The 18114-nt window shown below is 41.1% G+C and overlaps 1 protein-coding gene across 5 annotated transcripts in view; it reads left to right on the forward strand.

Annotated features, from left to right (window-relative positions):
- Nucleotides 1-18114, forward strand: part of APLP2 (amyloid beta precursor like protein 2) — a 70806-nt gene that overhangs the window by 22121 nt on the left and 30571 nt on the right. For all 5 annotated transcript variants that reach the window (XM_054997547.1, XM_054997549.1, XM_054997550.1 and 2 more), the window contains exons 2-3: nt 13927-14100; nt 14404-14533. In XM_054997547.1, the coding sequence (XP_054853522.1) occupies nt 13927-14100; nt 14404-14533 (304 nt within the window). The remainder of the gene's footprint in view (nt 1-13926; nt 14101-14403; nt 14534-18114) is intronic.

Below are 18114 nucleotides of genomic sequence, written 5' to 3' on the forward strand. Positions count from 1 at the left end.
CAACTCTAACTCCCCCCTCCCGCCCCACAGCTGACAGGTTTATTACTCAGTTCCAGGTTGTTTTTTTTTACCTCGCAGATATCCTGGCCGTAGAACCTGTACACAGAGAGCTGGACTTGATGGGCCCTTAACAGGTGCTTGTTTATTTCACTAAAAACAAGTTTCCTTCCTTAACCTGACCCCCAAAGCCAAAATGAAAGCCTCTCTGGAAAAACTGTTGCTGTGGGAATTCCATAATACTATTACATATATCCCTCTGAAAAAGTGTCCGCGAAATGAGTAGGGGCAATATATTCAAATAAAACTACTCTTTCCCCCACTGAGCCATCATTTTTTGTTCTTTGTCAAACAGAAAAACATATTCCAATGTGAAATGATAAATAAGCTTTGTACTTCTGAGGATCACTGCGAGACATTACAAAAAAATATTATTGAACATACTAGGCACCATAATGAAATTTCTAGATGCCTGGTTGTTTAGCCCTGCTCTAAAGGTTCTTTAAGCCATTTCATTTAAGCCTGGGATTGAACTTTCATGCTGAGCGAAGAGTGAACTTCACTCATCCTCAATATATGGAAGTTTGAGCCAAGATCCTGTTGGTGGTTTATTTAGCTCCAGAAGGGTTTTAGATCAACACTATTACTTGCTAAGTAGTGAGCTACCCTGGAAATTCATGACTTATTCTGTAGACCAATTTTCCCGTTGAACATCTTGCTGAGGAAGCAGAAATAACACATAATGCAAAGTTTTGCTGAAACTTTACTTGGCCCCTTCTCTATCTGCAATATTGCTTCATAAATCCAGACTCTTGATGTTTCAAGAGAAACAGTAGCTTAAATGAAGGTGGCTCATAAAAGCTGACTCTTCACAACTCTTGATACCAGCAGAAGGGTTTGTGTAGGGTTTTAAGTCTGTTCCCTACAAAAGGGACTAGCTGTCTTTGAGACTATCAGTATTTGGTGTATTTCCATCCTGAACTTCCTCCAAGGAGCTTAGTGGTATGCATACTTCTTTTGTCCTCTGTGTTATATTTCCAACAACCCTGTGATATGATTGAATGACTGGCCCCAAACCATTTATTAATTTTCATGGGAAGCATGGATTTGAATCTCTCTTTTCCTGGTCCTAATCCAACACTAACCACAATACCAGTATCTCTACTTGCTATATTCCATGCAACTTCCATCTTTTTCTGCTCTAAATGTAAAGAGACTGAAATCTCACTCTCAGTGAAAATGGATGGGTCATTCTGGTAAAATCTCTTTATTCAAGAGATTTTGAGAGGTTTACTTTCATAAGTTTTCAGTAGAATCTCTATTTATGAAGCAATTCTGAAAAGAAATACGCTGACTCGCGGTACTGTCACTAAATCCTGGTGGCATTGCCCAGTTGCATTTCTTATATACATGAGGTTCTTGGCATTTTAAAATGTGGCACAGAAGATGACACACAGAGCTCTTGTGGAGTTTGTACCATAATGCAAACAACGCAAATGCAATAATGCAAATACCACAGCAGGGTGTGATGGCTTAACATTACTAGGGAAAACCTTTTATGAGGAATCTCAAGTTTAGTATAGGTGTTGGCAGAATTGCCAGTAGAAAGGATCTTCTCCTTTTCAATCTGCTTAGCAGGACAGTTGAGTCTGCCGGCCCAGTATCAACTCTAAACCCAAGTCCATATTTTTTAGGCTCCAGATGGCATTCTGCTACCAAATGAGCCTGTGTAAATTGCCCTGTATTTAATAACAATCTATTCCTAGTTCAAGCAGTTCTACATTTAAGCGGGTGCAGTGTTACCTGTTTTCTGTTAGAAACAAAAACCCCAATCTTCCCGTTAATTCATGCTGCAGTTAACAGGATGTGACAGCTTGTGTTTGCTTTGACAAATCCTTTTTTGTGCCTCATGGGTGAATTTGAATCCAAGTTCTGTTTGGAGTGCATGTATCAGAGAAACAATGCATGATGATCTAGGGTGCTTATTTTCTAAATGAAAAAACTTGTTCATACAGCATACTTTATTCAGAGCTCTCCCATTATTCTCTCTGCTTGGTTTTACTTCAGAATGGTGTGAGATCAGCTGACTAGTACAGTCAGAAGCAGAGGCGGTAATCAAGATGATTGTACTACAAAACCCTAGTGAAAATTCAAGCTACAGAGTTTGACATTTAGCAGGGAAGTTGTTATAGTTAGGGGGACTTTGTAACTGCTGTTCTCAAGAAGCAGCTCCATTCTTGTTCAAAACAATAAAAACCTACTCAAACTTCTGCCAATATTGGGGGAAGATAGTCATCAAGCATTAGAGTTTCTTGGTTTTTAGGAGCATTGCTTTCCTCACAGGGTTGGTATATGAAGATTGCCCATCTAAGTGCATCTGATTGAAGATCTCTGAATTAAGATACGGCAGTTCACTTGTTGCCTGGAACCCCCCTCCCCCGCCCAGAACTTTGGACATGGACCTTATGTGAAATGTGCACAACTTGACACCAAGGCTATTCCTGTGCATGGAGAGGGAACTTTGTGGGACCGGCAGGGCACCCCCCTAGCCAGTTCCCACAAGCAACCCTCCCGGGGACCACTCTGGAGTAGCCACACTGCACCCAGATCAATGTGCCTGCTCGCCAAGATGCCAGCCACTGCTGAGATCCCTACTAGAACCGGGGCTAGTAGTGGGCCAAGGGGAGGCCATGTTCCAGGAACAATTTAAAGAGGAAACAAAAGGACAACTATTTCCCTGTGGGAGCCATGACACGCCAGCGCTCCTGTCATGAACCACTTGCTAGGTGTGCCTCCTGGTATGTCGATGTCATTGCCATCCAAAGACAAAGACGTGAAGCAAGATGCCTCTGGACTCTGTTAATCTCGTATCAAGATAATCAATCCATTGAACTACGGACTATCAGAAGATCCAATCATTCCCCACCCGTTCTTCTTCCTTGCCCTTTTGTCCCTTCTGAGGCGTCGCAAAAACAAACATTAGATTCCAAAGTGTCCATCCCACATACCTTATGTCCCACTAAAATGGCACATTAATCACTTTTGTTAAATTGTCTGAGAACCACTTATGAGGTGTAAAACCCACCCCAGGTCTTGTCTCGGGATAGAAATTGGCTATTTAAGACCACCCTTTCTGGTCACTAGTCAGATGTTTGGACCCCTTGAGATCTCACTCCCACTCTGTCCCACCTCGTGTAGTACTGGTCACTCCACCAGGCATTCTGCTCATCTTCACTGCTGAATCTTTGCGTCTCGACAGACAGGTAACGTATCGCCTACCAACCATCTTGCCTGCTAATGCAACTGTCCCTATATTCTTTCCACCCTTTGATTTCCTAGTTCTGTACTGAATGTGTGTGTGATTCTTAGACCCAATATGCTTGACAGTTCTTAATTAAAAGCCTTGATTCATTTTGAAGTATTAGTCTTCTCCATTATTGTGCATATTCCAGAAACTCTGACCCTGGTTTACACAGGTTATGATCCCATAATGTATGCCCATTGCCCATCTAATTCCCGCATCCTTGAGGCAATTTGGCTCACAAATTACTGGTGGAGAATGCAGGCATAACCCGGTTCATGTGAATGCACGTGAGTCAACATGTGTGTTCTCACACAGACTGACCTGGGAGAATGTTTTTTCGGACTGTCAAGTGAGCGATTGAATCTCGTGTGTGTGTGTGTGGCTCTAACGAGCATTCTATTGTTGTTTGGCTCTTCCCCTCTTCACTTCCTTCAGCCAGACTCAATCAGCCACACCAGCATGACTGCTAGACGAAAGCCATTATAATTGGTCACTGTCTGATTGCAAGGGGTGAGTCTGGCGAAGTCCTGGCCATCCTGGGCCTACTAAACGCGGTATCTTGGGTGGGCACTCAGAAGCGGGGTTCCCATTAGCAGTCAGAAGCTCCCCCCCCTTGCCATTCCCATACCTGTCCTCAAACCCTGCCCCTGCCAGCACTTTAGGGTGAAGTCAAGCTTGGCAAGTTGGTGTGACGCCAGCCCCTTGTTGCAAAGGGGGAGCAATAACTTAAGAATCTGGGGAATCCAGTGATTTTGAAGCATTTCATTCTTCGCTATAGATTGGAATACATCCAGTGGGGATTTCTTTTCTTTTTTAAAAACCAACCACCAAGTTAAAGCAGGCAAAGTAGGCTCTTCCAAACTTGGAGAAATCCCATAATATTCCTCATTTTCTTGGCATGGTGAAACATAACAGGTTTCTGTATCAGTATTGCCAACATTGTGTAGAAACTAATGAAATGTGTCTCAGAATCTTGGCTTAGTGCTATGAAATTCATGTTTTGGATCTTTGTGGCATGTTCTGTGTCTGCAGGTGAGTAAAATAAAGCTCTTTGAAGGTTAGGGAATGTGATCTATAGAGCTAGCCAGGGTGGATAAACTTTGATTTTTAAAAAAAAACCTCTGAAATCTCTTTAAAATTTAAATTGAATTTAAATAATCAAGTTCCAGCTATGATAGGTTTCTTTCCTTAAAATAAATCTGATTTAAAATTAAATCTCTTAAAACTGGATTTCATGCTATTGTGAATGTATGAAAAATTGCTTTTCTTTGTGAAGAAAAAACTGCGTTGGAAACAATTTCATGTATCATAGAGCATAGCAGTTCACACACTTATGACTTGATACTGGGGTTAAGGACTGGCAAGTCACCCCAGGTTATCCACTGATCTACCTGGGTGACCTTTTTTGCTGAAGAACTACCTGATCTTGGCATTTTGGTTCAGTGTTCCTTCTAGAAATACTTGACTCTACCACTCAAGCAATACACTCATGTTCTGGCCAGTCACTATTATCAGCTTGTGTGTGTGTTTGATCTTTCTAGAGTGGAGCAGGACAGTTCTACAACAGAAAGGGCAGACTAAATCAATATTATTAAGAAAAAGATTTGATTTGAAGCAGCACCTGTCCCCAGAACCCTGTCATGGCTGTTATTAGTAAAAGAAACCCTATTAGAGGATATGGCCTATTATCTAAAAACAAGCAGTGTATCATATCATTTTCTGAATCTGTAAAAACATGAAGTTAAATATTTAAGAAACATACTGTCCATTCTCAGATTGTATAAAGGATCTCCATTTTTAAATAACTGCCCTGTCATTTTGGCATCTAGTTAGCAGCATGACTGGCATTTAGAAAACATCTAATAAATGGAATACTTTGAATTAAATTGTTGATTTAAACCTGCCTTTTTCTTGGCGATATAAATTGCTGATTTAAATCGTTGATTTAAATTGCCTTGATTTAAACCAGTCAAGCATGGAGCTGGTCAGTAAGTGAAAGACTTATCTTTCATTGCCGAATACCAAAAATCTAATTTGTGCTGCAGGGAGTTCTATGGCCTAATTGTGCTGAAATACTGTAAAGCCAGTGAATTGAAAAAAAAGGCTAAACTGAATTAAGCTTTCCTACTCACTCAGCTCAGTCTCTCTCATGTATGCATCTTATGAATGCATAAGAGGTAACTTAAATAGATTTTGTGCACGAAGGGCCACCTATGATGAATCCAGCATAAAAGGCACTGCTTTCGAACATCCAGTTTTCCCAACAGTGATCGTCGTTATCATAGATAACTTAATTGACCTCATTCTGAGCTTTCTGGAATGCTGTGCTACATCCATAATCCCAAGAGCTATGCTTGCACAGATTTCCCTAGCAGGTCTTGGGACCAAAAGTTGTCACCAAGTGAACATTATACCAAGTGCACATTGTACAACAGTAAACCCACAGGGATGGATAAAACTTGCACACTACACTTCATGGTTACTTGTTAGGCACATGATACAGTTAAGCAGGCTTGTATCTGGTCAGTAGGATCCCAAATGGGATCTCTTCTGGAGCTATCTTGTAAGAAGCCATCTTGTGCTTCTCAAACTGTGTGTGGCTACAGAGATGGGCCTTCTTTTTTGTGGTACTTTGTTTATGAAACACCTACCCCACATAAATTCCTTTGCAATGGAGGCATTTGAGATTGCAGTACTAGATAAAAACTTATTTTCCTAGGCAGTTTATTGATTTGGGGGGGGGGGGGTACTGCTTAAAGTTCTGTTTCCTGCACTTGGCACTTCCGGCTGGTGGTGTCTTCGTTCTTTAGCCATTTTACACTGTGGAACCTGCTGCTGTTTTTAAGATCTTGCTGGTTATTTTAGTTACTTTAAGAAATAAGCCTGCAGTAGCAGTTTGGTGGAGAGCATGGAGTATGAATTTTTAAAAATGTGCACCGGCTTGAACACCAGGAAGAAAGAGATGCTACATCTAAATATAACAAAATACTAGTCACATTTTCAGAAGAAGGCAACATTCTAAATTGTGTTGGACACAGAGTTGCGGGTTGGGAAATGTTCATTTTCAAAAGATGCATGGATTCATACAATTAATAACAGTGAATGGATGCTGTTGCCAGTACAATTTTAGGCAAGTTTGGCAGTTTCAGAGTTGTAATGAATGTTGTTCAGGAGGTTATCCCTAGAAACTGTGTGGAAAAAGCATACATGTATGCTTTATTGATTTGTAATGGCGGTTCAGTGTTACAACCACAAATACATATAATAACCCATATTAAAGTCAAGGGATAAATTCACCTGGTTGGCTGTACAGGTCAAATCAGAACCAAAGCTTAAAGTTCTTAGTTGTCTCCTCTCATATAATGGAAGGGGCACTGTGATCATTGGTCTGATACTGAACTAATGCAGGTGATGCTAGAGAGAGCACCTGTGAAACTGAAGTTCTCCAGTGACCTCTGTGGAAGAGAGGTGAAGTCTGTTGAAATAGATGGGTGGACAACCACATCTGTGGCATATCATGCACAGTTAATTCTTTGTGTGAGATAAAATTACTTTAACAGTTTTCAGTGCCTTGGTTTTAAGGAAGTATACACCCTGTCCTGGATAGCCCTGGCAAACTTGATTTAATCAGATCTTGAAGCTAAGCAGGGTTGGCCTTGGTTGGTAATCAGATGGAAGGCCTCCAAGGAAGACCTGGGTTGCTGTGCAGAGGGAGGCAATGGTAAACCACCTCTTGCCTTGAAAACTCCACCAGGGGTTGCCATAAGTCAGCTATGACTTGATGGCACTTTCTGTCCCCACCAAGGGAAGTACATGCTACATTGTATTTAGTGTTTTTACAGGATTATTCCAATAAAAGTAATTTTTCTGTAAAGCTTTAGCTTGGGTTCATCAGTTTCTGCAGATGAGAAAGGGGGCCATTTATCTGCTTCCCCCTTCCTATTCTTGGGAGTCTCCTGTCCCTGCTGAGCAGCATTTTGGGGGATATGTAGGGCTGCCACGGGAGGGATGAGGCTAGGAATTCACACTTTGTGCATGGGAGTCCCTTTTGGTGGATCCCAACCTTTGATTTTTTTAAACCCCTCTTGATTAGGCTTTTTCCTCTACTCATTGTTTCACTTCAAGTATTTGTTGCTGTTGGGACATAAGATTAACATGGGGTACTTATTCGGACACTGTTAATATAAGTCTAAATAAATATGCTAATTTCCCATTCCTTTTTTTCTGGCAAATGGATATAACTGGTGTTTAAATAAATGTTGTCTGTTTATAGGTTAGCAATCAGTTTTATTAGACAAAGTTCCTGTACCGTAAGTGTTTTCCACAACAAGTCCATATTGAAATTATGTGTATGCACCTTCTAAATTTTGGAGTTGCTTAATTTGTTCCTAGTTTTGTATGTGGTGGGGTATCTTGCTTCTGGTAGTCTCTGGAAGCTTGCATATCAGTATGGGCGTGGAGAAACGGTTATTTGACATTTGGAAAAGAGACAGACATGAGTTGGCTGAAAGATACAGGGTGGGTGCTGGGTCACTCCTGTATGAGTGTTTTCGTCCTCGCTGAAACTTTCATATTTGTAAATAAACCAAGTTTATGATGACACCGTAAGTGTCCAGCTCTTTCTCTTATCCAAAGGAGAGCCAGTTTGGTGTAATGGTTAAGAGCAGCAGGAATCTAATCTGGAGAGCTGGGTTTGATTCCCCACTCCTCTGCTTGAAGCCTGCTAGCTGGGTGACCTTAGGTAACCCAGAGCTCTGTCAGCCCCACCCACCTCACAGGGTGATTGTCGTGAGGATAATAATAACACACTTTGTTAACCGTTCTGAGTAGGTTTTAAGTTGACCTGAAGGACAGTATATAAATTGAATGTTATTATTATTAAAACATAATGGATAGTACTGCTCTGTGAACTTCCTTGGTTGCTTCCACAGTAGCTGTTTTCTCTGTAATAGTTAAAGTTGGGTTCTTGTTCATTAGTGAATCCAGGTTTACAAATTGTTTCTTTACAGTTCTTTCCCTGTTGTCCCTGTTGTCCTCTAGTTTTTCTTAAGAGCTGGTTTAGATGTATGAAATGGCAAAGTATTTTTGACTTCCTTCCCCAGCACCTTAGAGCAGTTGAAAGAGGAAAATTTAAGCTGTCCCCAGCCTCTTCCAGGAAAAAATGGGCAAGGCTGCTGTTTACTAGCCTCCCATCTCCTGTTCCCTAGGTGGTGTGTGTGTGTGTGTGTTTTAGGAGTCACTGTGCACTAGAAATTGTCTCCAGCACCGACGTTCTGACAGTTCGTGGGAACTGGGAATAGTAGAAGCCTGCTTGGCTTCTCTCCCTCTATCCAGTTTGATCTTTAAATTTTTTCACAAGTATGGTGTTTAAGTAAACAGCTAATTTTAATATAACTCTGCTAGAAGAAGAAACTGCTTTAAACGGGGAGACTGCTGATCATATTTTATCTTCACAACAATCTTGTGAGATAGTTTACACAGGCTGTGTGTGACTGACCCAAGGTCACTTGGTGAGCTTCCATGGCAGAGTTGGGATTTGAACCCAGATCTCCCATGTCCTAGGCCAACATGCCGGCAAGAAAGCAACGTTTGCAACGTTGTAAAAGGGTTAGTACCCAACAAGACAGTAGACTGCATTTTTGTCGCTTTTCATCTGAATTTTCATGATTATGATAAGAAAACACCTGCTTTAAGCAGCCTGGAGTGCGAGAAATAAGATTAGTATTCAGATCTTGTGTATCAGGCAGACTGGGAACTCTCCTGTAATGCTGGGCACACGACGTTTCTTTACACTCATGAGTATGATTTAGGAGCTCTGCAGCTGATAATTCTGTCCAATCTTTCTTTAGGCAAACAATGTCTTGAGGGCAAGTGATTAAGTTAGCCAATCCACTTGTGAATACAAACCTAAAATGTCACTCACTATGGTAACCTCTCTCCAGTGATGCACAAACTATTTGAGCCATTTGAGAGGAATGTTACCCTTTCTTTAGTATCTGGGGTTATAAGCTGAGGAGATGGCAGAAATAAACATGTCTGCCTTAATATTTGAGCACAGCATCAACTTGACATGAACTGTGTTTGAAGAAGGTTTATGACGGCTCAGAATGTTTACTGGAAGAATTTCTAATAGGAAACTGTTAAGATTTAGCAGTGCCTCTATTGAGTTTCTGGTGTATTCATTTGTAAGTACCTCCAAAGAAACAAATTACAGTGCCTAAAACCGGCTCCTCCAAGCAGACCTTACAGCTTCTCCAAATGCTGTAATTCAGAAGACGGAGACTATTTTTGCACAATACATCATATATGCGCACCAAGGTTAACATTCCAGACACTCCCTGCCTCCTGTTTCTGCTGGCACCAAACACTGTTCCGCCCTCTCTTTCTGAAACGTTTTATTTGCTTGCTAACCTGGTCCTTGAAATACAGGCATTTGCTTTTATACTCTCGATATTTGAGTAATTCTCGGTTTTTCAAGGCCTGCACCTGAAATGTATGGTTTAGATCAGATCACTTAATGAAATTCTACACTGGAGTCAGTGAACCCCAGTTGCATATTATCAGTCTTTATATGCAATTTCTTTTGGTCCTTTACAAACATTCCTTTTAATGGAGAAACTTCACAAACTCACAGAGGGTGTACAGGCTTTTCTGTAATCTCATAGAGTTCCTACTAAAGTTAAATTACCTTTAAACTGTTTTACACTAACTAGATTCAGAAATTAGGAAAGGCATTTCTGATACCTGATGAACACACTTGATCTAGAGCAGGGATTCTCACGTTTTGAAAGTTGGGGCTACTTAAATCACAGGCATGAATAAAACAAAACAAAACAGCTTTTCATGTTCCCAGTAGGTACAAAGCTGTCACTTGATGATTCAAAGATTAGATGAGAATCCTAAAGGACTCCAAAAAGTGCCCTTGGCACTTCTTGTTATAAATGAGAAGCACCACAGCTAGTGCAACTGTGGATTAACAGATCTCAGGTGCCAGCATGCCATGATGCCTAGAAATTTCATTGTGGCACCTAGTACTTTCAGCAATCACTTATTGTACTATTTCCTGGTTATTCTCAGAAGTACAAAACTTATCATTTCTCATGAGGATATGTTTGGGTGTGTGACATAAAAATGCATAAGTACGAAGTTCTTGTCATTGTCCATCTGTTAACTTTTACACTATACAGTAGTGATAGATCCATTAGTTTCTTAACCAGTTGCTTTCTATACTGGCTCCAATATTTAAATACAGCTCTCTAAAGCATTAAAAATATGAGAAACTGGGGAGAAGTTAGAGGTTAGCTTTTTGCTGTGGCAATGATACCAGTTACCCAATATTTATTTATGCACTACAACACTTCTGTTATAGCTTAAAAAAAATTATGAGAAACAGTGAATAGTTTAGGATTAGGTTTTGTGGTAGCAATAATGAAAAAAAATGGCTGTTAAAATAGAAAACCCTGAAGACTTAAAAATAAGCCTTCCTTTTTAATTTTTTTTTTGGTGGCTCCTAAAGCAAAGAAAATTTGTCAAGACCTGTCCTAACACAGTCAAGGAACAAGGAGAGTGTGTGAATGTTTATATATGTATTTTAATTTGCTCTAAAGTAATTAAGAAGTCCCACCTTGCCCTTTGACCATAGGATTGGCCTTTTGATAGGCTGAAAAGCTGTGACCAAGCGACTGGTCAAGCATTTTAAGAAGACATTAACGTTCCTATAACAGAATTAATTATTCCCCAACAGATATGATATTAGTGCTAATTAAAATATGTTAATTAAAATGTTGTGAAACAATGATATTAAAATTGTAATTATTTTATGCATGTTTTAGCATGCATGTTTTAGTAATATTAGTGAAGATAAGTGAGCAGTTTACTAGACAGGTCCTTTATTTTTTTCCCAGAACACCAGAGCCTACAATTTCAGAATTTTTTTTAAAAAATTAGAACAGACTAAAGCAGAGTAATAATAACTATTAAGATAACTTCTGTTAAGCAGGCAGATTCCTGTTGGCCATCTGCTCTAATTGTAGGCATTTTCAAACAGGAAGAGAGACTTTGCTATGCTGCTGGGTCTGCCCCTGACTGCTGTGAGCATGGGTCAACCTTACTCCTGCCCTTGAAAATAAATTATGCCATAATTCTTCTTTTTAAAAAAGATAAACTATACAGTGGCAGCTTTGGCTTCATGGAATATATGACCCTGTTTGACTTAAGTCAGACGTACTCGATAACATTTCACAAGTTGACTGGTGTGCCGCTGGCCTTTGAAAACAATAAATCCAACATGGACTGTCAAACATGACACTTTTTTTGAAGATACAGTTAGCCGTGTTAGTCTGTAGTTGCAAAATAGTAGAGTCCAGTAGCACCTTTAAGACTAACCAACTTTATTGTAGCATAAGCTTTCAAGAACCACAGCTCTCTTCGTCAGAGGCATCTCTTTTTTTTGGCATGCATACTGCTGTGGCTGGTATCTCCCACACCTTAGCCATGTTCTCAGGGGATGAGAGACGCACCTAATAACAGTAGTGGCAGTTGACTTACTGAGGCTAAAAGGCAACCTACGTCAGTTTTCCTTGAATTCTTCTGGTTCTATTTGCATCCTGGCCAACATCAGTGGCAGTGTCCATACTGGTCATGTAGCCTGTATACCAAGCTGGTGAGATCTGCTTTTAACAGCTGTCGTTTTGCATTACCTCAAGCCCTAGCTGCTTGCAAAAATGGAAACCTTATCACACACAGATTTTCTGGAGAACGATAAAAATGGCCTCTTGTTCCTAATATATTTATCATGCTTCCAAGATCATGACAGGATGCATAGCTTAACCATAGGTTACTGTTTTTAGTGCTAATATACTGTCGTATTAGATTTTAAAGAATTGAGTCAAATGGTGACCCATACTTCTAATAGGTTAAGCTGTGAATCATGTCTGCCCTTCTTGTTGGAGATAAACTCAGTTTTGTCAAGACATTTCTCTCTTTGCCATTCATGTTGGACTCAAGGGTTCAAACTACACGTTTCCTTCTTTGATTACTTTCTGATTATTTTGCTTTTTCAAGGATGTGGCACTTGGGGGGATTAACCTTCTCCTTCTTGGCTTTTGGAATTATCAAGCAGTAATTATAAAGAATGTCTCATCTGAAATTATAAGCCTCAATTTGACCTTATTTTACGAACAGCAGCAGTGCCATTTCATCAGTGCCAGTGGTGATGGCAAACAACTTTAATAGCTTTACTGATCAAATACTTGCTTGATCTGGTTGAGTTTTTTTAAAATATGTGCTCCCAGTTAGGAGGAGCTCACTCATTTCCCTCTTAATAAAGAAACATATTTGAATATATTTCTGTGCATTTTGGAATTCTATTGGAAGTTGCTCTATAGGATGATGGGATTGGAGGAATTTAATGGATTGGCATTCCATGCCCTGTTGACCTGGATAAAAAGTTCCTAAATTTGTTTAAAATTACAGTACTTCACTTTATCCATTAGTAGTTGGCTTTGGCTTTCTAGGGGAGAGCAACTTCAAACAGATTCCTTATTGCGAAGAAGCCTTTCAGTTGACTGGCTGAATAACCATGAAACCAAGCATGCCCTTGTAGCCCGCAGCATAGTAACTCTTTTTCTACAGGCCATCTGCCGCAAGGACAGGAATCTCCAACAGATGAGCACAAGTTCAGGAGCCAAAGTTGCTGTTGCAGGCCCAGTAGTCTCAGGGCTATCACAAAGTGCATTGTCGGTGTTCTGTTTCATAAAAATCGTAGTATATTATCACTAAAAGTCTTCCACAAGAAAAGTAGCTGCTGCAAACAAATCAATACCTTCTGGCTGAGTTAAATTAAATTTTGAAGCCTCATTTTGGAATTCTATCATAGCATATGGCAAAACAGTTGCATCTCAGTACAAGCTCTATTTTGCGTGTGACATTTGTGGATCGGATGGGAAACCTGTGGAAATCTTGTTCCAAGATTCCGCCTGCTTTCACAAATTTCTGTGTCAGTCAAGGCTACATGCCTGTTTTTCAGTAAGCTAATGCTGTAAAGCTCCTTGATTGGTGTTTTACACATATTGATTGACCAGTTGTCCACCACTAGTGCCCCTGCTAGCCTCCCTTGACCAGTAATCGACTGTATAATAGGTTACTTTTAGCTCCTAACAGGGAAGCAGCTTTTTCTCATTTCCTTACAGTCTTCTGTAGTTCAGCTTCATCAATATTCACTATTTCTTTGCAGTTGTCCACTATAATTGGTTGGGAGCTAGCTGGTGCATATACTGTACATGGCTGCCTAGTTCAGTTTGATGCAAGTGGTTGCTGTACATGTATGGCCTCGGGCAGTCCAGCAACTGACATCTGCTGTAAGGCTTTGGAAGTTGATCCTTGGGTGAAAGTAGAGCCTGTAGTTTATAAGCACAAATGACAGGTTTGTATTGGCCTTTGAATGCTAAAAGACTGGAAGGTGCTCAAGTTCCTGAGGATATTTAAAGTATTTATGGTGCAAGAAAGATTGCAAGCTTCCATGTGAAATGCAAGTTCTGTCCTCAATAGCAAATACTAGCACTTTTTTTGTGATAACAAAACTGGTATTAGTTGATTATATGTAAAATATTATTGCTTTCCCATAGGCACTCGCTGCCAATGCTGGCACAGGATTTGCTGTGGCAGAGCCTCAGATTGCCATGTTCTGTGGAAAGCTGAATATGCATGTGAATATCCAGACTGGGAAATGGGAGCCTGATGCTTCAGGGACTGAGAGCTGTTTTGGAACAAAAGAAGAGGTTCTGCGGTACTGCCAGGAGGTAAGCAGTGATTCTTTGCAGTCTGTTTCGGCCATCATCTCACTGTGCTTTCAAACATTCAAAAAAAATTTCAGTGGCTTTGCAGCTTGTTCAAGATTTTTCAAAGTCTTGAAGGTGGAAAGGTCCCCCCCCCCTTTTTAAGTTGCATCTAATCAAAAGCTGCAGCTTCTATAAAGATATTTTTGTGGCCCCCATCCATGGCTTTTGTAAGATGCTGTTTCTTCTAGTTTCTTCTCTTGACTCTCATCTGGCCAAAAGTGTATCGATTCTCCATCTATTGAGTCTATATTACTTCTGAAACAGGTCTATCCAGAGCTTCAGATTACAAATGTGGTGGAAGCGAACCAACCCGTCAGCATTGAAAATTGGTGCAAAAAGGGCAAGAAGCAGTGCAAGGGTCATACCCATATTGTTGTTCCCTTCAAGTGTCTGGGTAAGTACTTCAGGTTAACATATTTAACTCTGCATAACCTTTCATTTGGTGGTTGTATCTTCTTAAACGTTTGCATCTAGATCTCCATATCTGGAGGGCCTCATGCTGGTATTGTTGGTGCAAGTTGGTTTTGATGTAAGTGCTTCTGTCTGTGGTAAACATCTAGTAAAACTGTTTGTGTAGCAAGTGCATAAACAGTTTCAGGCTGACTTTAATGGTAAGGATTAATCAGTTACAGCTTCAGCATTTATATCTATCTTTGGTTCAGCTGTTGATGTTTATCTCCTGTACTCGGTCTCTTGGCACGAGGACAACCAGGTCTAAATGTAGTGCAATACATGATGGTAGCTGCCTAAGGAAAGGAACTACACAGCAAGGAATGCTCATCTTCCACCAGAATAAGCTTGGAAAAGCATTTTTACAACCAGTGTGCTATGACTTCTTTCTTGGGAAGAGCATATCTTGTTCTGGAGGTGTGAACCTTGGGTTTTGATGTTTCCCAGTGCTGATCTTGCAAAGGCCACTCTAGTTTGGGCTCCTGATTATTTCAAATTGCTCCACGCTTTGACAGCCAGGAAATCCTAAATATGTCTGAATGTATTCGCCCAGGTCAATGATGATCAGATTGTTCACAGTGCTGTGCTTAATATCTCCAGTTGGGAACTCTAGGCTCTTCTTTCATATGGATAGATCATAATCTTATTCTTGGACACTACCTGAATAACGAACTTTGCACAAGTACTTGGCAGTGAGCTCCATCCTAGTGCATGAAGTGTTCAGTGGCTGAGGTATTTAGAACCAGTTGCTTATACGGCACTACTTTGCATCAATAATTTCTTGAAACACCTCTGAGAGTTGTTGAAAGAGAGCTATTAAGGGGAAAAGAGTAACTTCGCAGAAGGATTTAGGCTGGATTCAGTTTATATCAATTTTCTCTGCAGAATTTCCAAGCTGCACTTTAAGAGAAATATTGGTATATAATATCATTAGTGGATTAGCCATCTTCTCCCTCAAACCGGAGGGGATGAGATACGTAAGAGAACCTGCTCATCGGTTCTACTGTGTGCAGAATGCTTTTTCCTTCCACATTTTGGAGTGGGCAGCGTGTATGTAGAGCTGATTTTCAACTCATGATGCACATCCTACTCTCTAGGTGGTCCTCTGGGAAAGGACCAAACACTTTTGTAGCTGTAGAAAAAATACTAACTGTAGGAACGCTGTGTTTACTTCAGTTCACTTGGAAGTACTGCAGTAGGATGGTAGAATCAATGGTTTTAGAAATTTCATGCTGTGTTTGTGCACATGGCACCTTGAAGGAAGGATCAAAGTGGTGCCATGCTATGCCGCTTCTGAGCTGTTGTTTATCTCAGATCCCCGAACATACTAAAAGTTAAAACAGCATATAGCATACCTGAGGAGAGGAATCTAGAACAGTAGCTCTGGGCGTGAAGCTTTCTCTCCTATTGAAGACGATTTTTCAGCTAAGAATAGTTTTCTGATAGCTCACTGACTTCAAATAACACCCTACAAGTAGAAGACCCTTTGTCATATAAGCATGGGCTGTTTCTCATGATATGACCGCCACAAAGCGGCCAACAGGAACTAGCCGTGTGGCAACTTCTTTAATTAGTAGATGTCTGTATGCTGGAATGGCTGCTTTCAGCAGCAGCAGTTTTAATGAACTGTACATTTTTGTGTTGAATTTGTATTGTGTGTCAAACCGAGGGCCTAGGTTGTAAAAACAGGATAAAAATATAACTCAGTGGGAGCCGCCAGTATGGCAGATTTCTGGGTAAATTCCTTCCCACCTCTCTCTGACTCATTATGTGGAGCAGCTGCCACACAAAGACGATTTTAAATCTCTGCGTGGTGGCCGTATCATGAGAAGCTACTCACCACTGCATCAATTGTGCATAGTTAGGCTGATGTGAAAGCAATCGGTTTAAAAACCCCATTTTAACAAGTGAGCTGATACTACAGTTCTGAAATTCTCAGCAGAGTAAATGGGTCTTTGAACCCATATTAATAGATGCAGGTTAAATGCTAGCAGTGATGTAGGCAGGGCTCATTTCGAGGGGGAACATGCAGGAACACAGTTCCCCAAAGAGGTCACATGTCAGGTGGCCCCACCCACCTGACTCTTGGCCATTTTGGGCCCATTTCATCCTGGATTGGGGCCAAAATGGCCTGGATCGGGCCTCTGATGGGTCGTGTATCACTCTCCCACTCAGGAGCGGCCTGATCCTGACCATTTTGGGCCCCTTTTCAGCCATTTTCAGCCCCTTTTTGCCATTTTGGGCCCAATTTCGGCCCTGAATGGCCAGGATTGGATCCAAAACTGCCAGGATAGGTGATGTCAGGGTGTGTGGCATATGCAAATCAGTTATGCTAATGAGTTCCTCCAGGTCTTTTTCTACGAAATGACCCCTGGGTGTACGTGTAGTTTTACTGCCATCAGAGCACTTTGCTTGTGTGTGAAAACAGTGCACTTTTGTGATTTTGCTGCTTTGCTTTATTATTATTTATTATTATTATTATTTATGTCATTTATAGTCCACCTTTCTCACTGAGACTCAAGGTGGATTAGCCTGAATGTGAACAGGATTTAAGCTTCAGATGAAACTTTAACCTTTTACTCCTTATCATTTGGTTTTCTTTCCATTTTCTTACACCAGTTGGTAATTGTTTCTTATTCTCACTGTTGCCGAGTTATAAACTTGCCACACAATAGTATGGTGGGAGCATGGACTGGGATAAGCTTGGTGAAGTGTGAAGAGGTAGACCATAAGCTGTTGGTCCCAAATTCTTCTATAGCACAGAAGTGGCTCAACAGTGAGACTTGCAGCAGGGCCAGTTCCAGGTTTTGGGGGGTTCCAGGCAGATGGTGCTAGCCCCCCCCATCTGCCCACCACAAGCCTCCTTTATACTCCCCTTTTCACTGCCCCACCTGCATGCCCCCCACCTGCCTATGCATCCTTCTTCTACTTATTAGACCTCCCAGTGCCATGCTCAGTTGCCTGGGCCTCCTGCACACCCGATCTTCAACAGCACTGGCAGGTGCATGCAGCCGGAAGTGCTGCTGCTATGGCCACTAAGTGAGCCACTATTGTCCACCACTCACATATGCTTCTCCATGATGGAGGCCAGCTGGGAACATCGGTGATAGAGAACTTCAAGCAAACAGATGGGGACGGGCATACAAATGAATGGGAGGGGAGGTATGTAGGTGGGGGGGCAGTGGAGTGGGACTTATCAGAAACCCTGGCTCCTGGCCCCTACCCCACCCCAGGGTATGCTGAAGATGGCCCTCACTTACAGTTCAGGTGTTTGTATGTTAGCAGTGAACCTGGGAAAAGAAAAGATCATACCAGAGTGTAACTTCCTTATTAACTGTGGATACTGTTTGTCAACAATATGGCTGACTGGGCTACAGTTTCAACCTGTCCAGAGAAGGCTAGCACTCTCCTTAAAATAGCTTTGATCTGGCTACGGTTGTCCAAGTTCTGATCAGGTACACCCTATATGGCGTTTCCCCTGAAGACTGGAAGGTTCAACTTCAGCATAATGTGTAGTAGCAAGAT

This window comes from Eublepharis macularius, chromosome 14, assembly GCF_028583425.1.
Source record: "Eublepharis macularius isolate TG4126 chromosome 14, MPM_Emac_v1.0, whole genome shotgun sequence".
Taxonomy (NCBI): domain Eukaryota; kingdom Metazoa; phylum Chordata; class Lepidosauria; order Squamata; family Eublepharidae; genus Eublepharis; species Eublepharis macularius.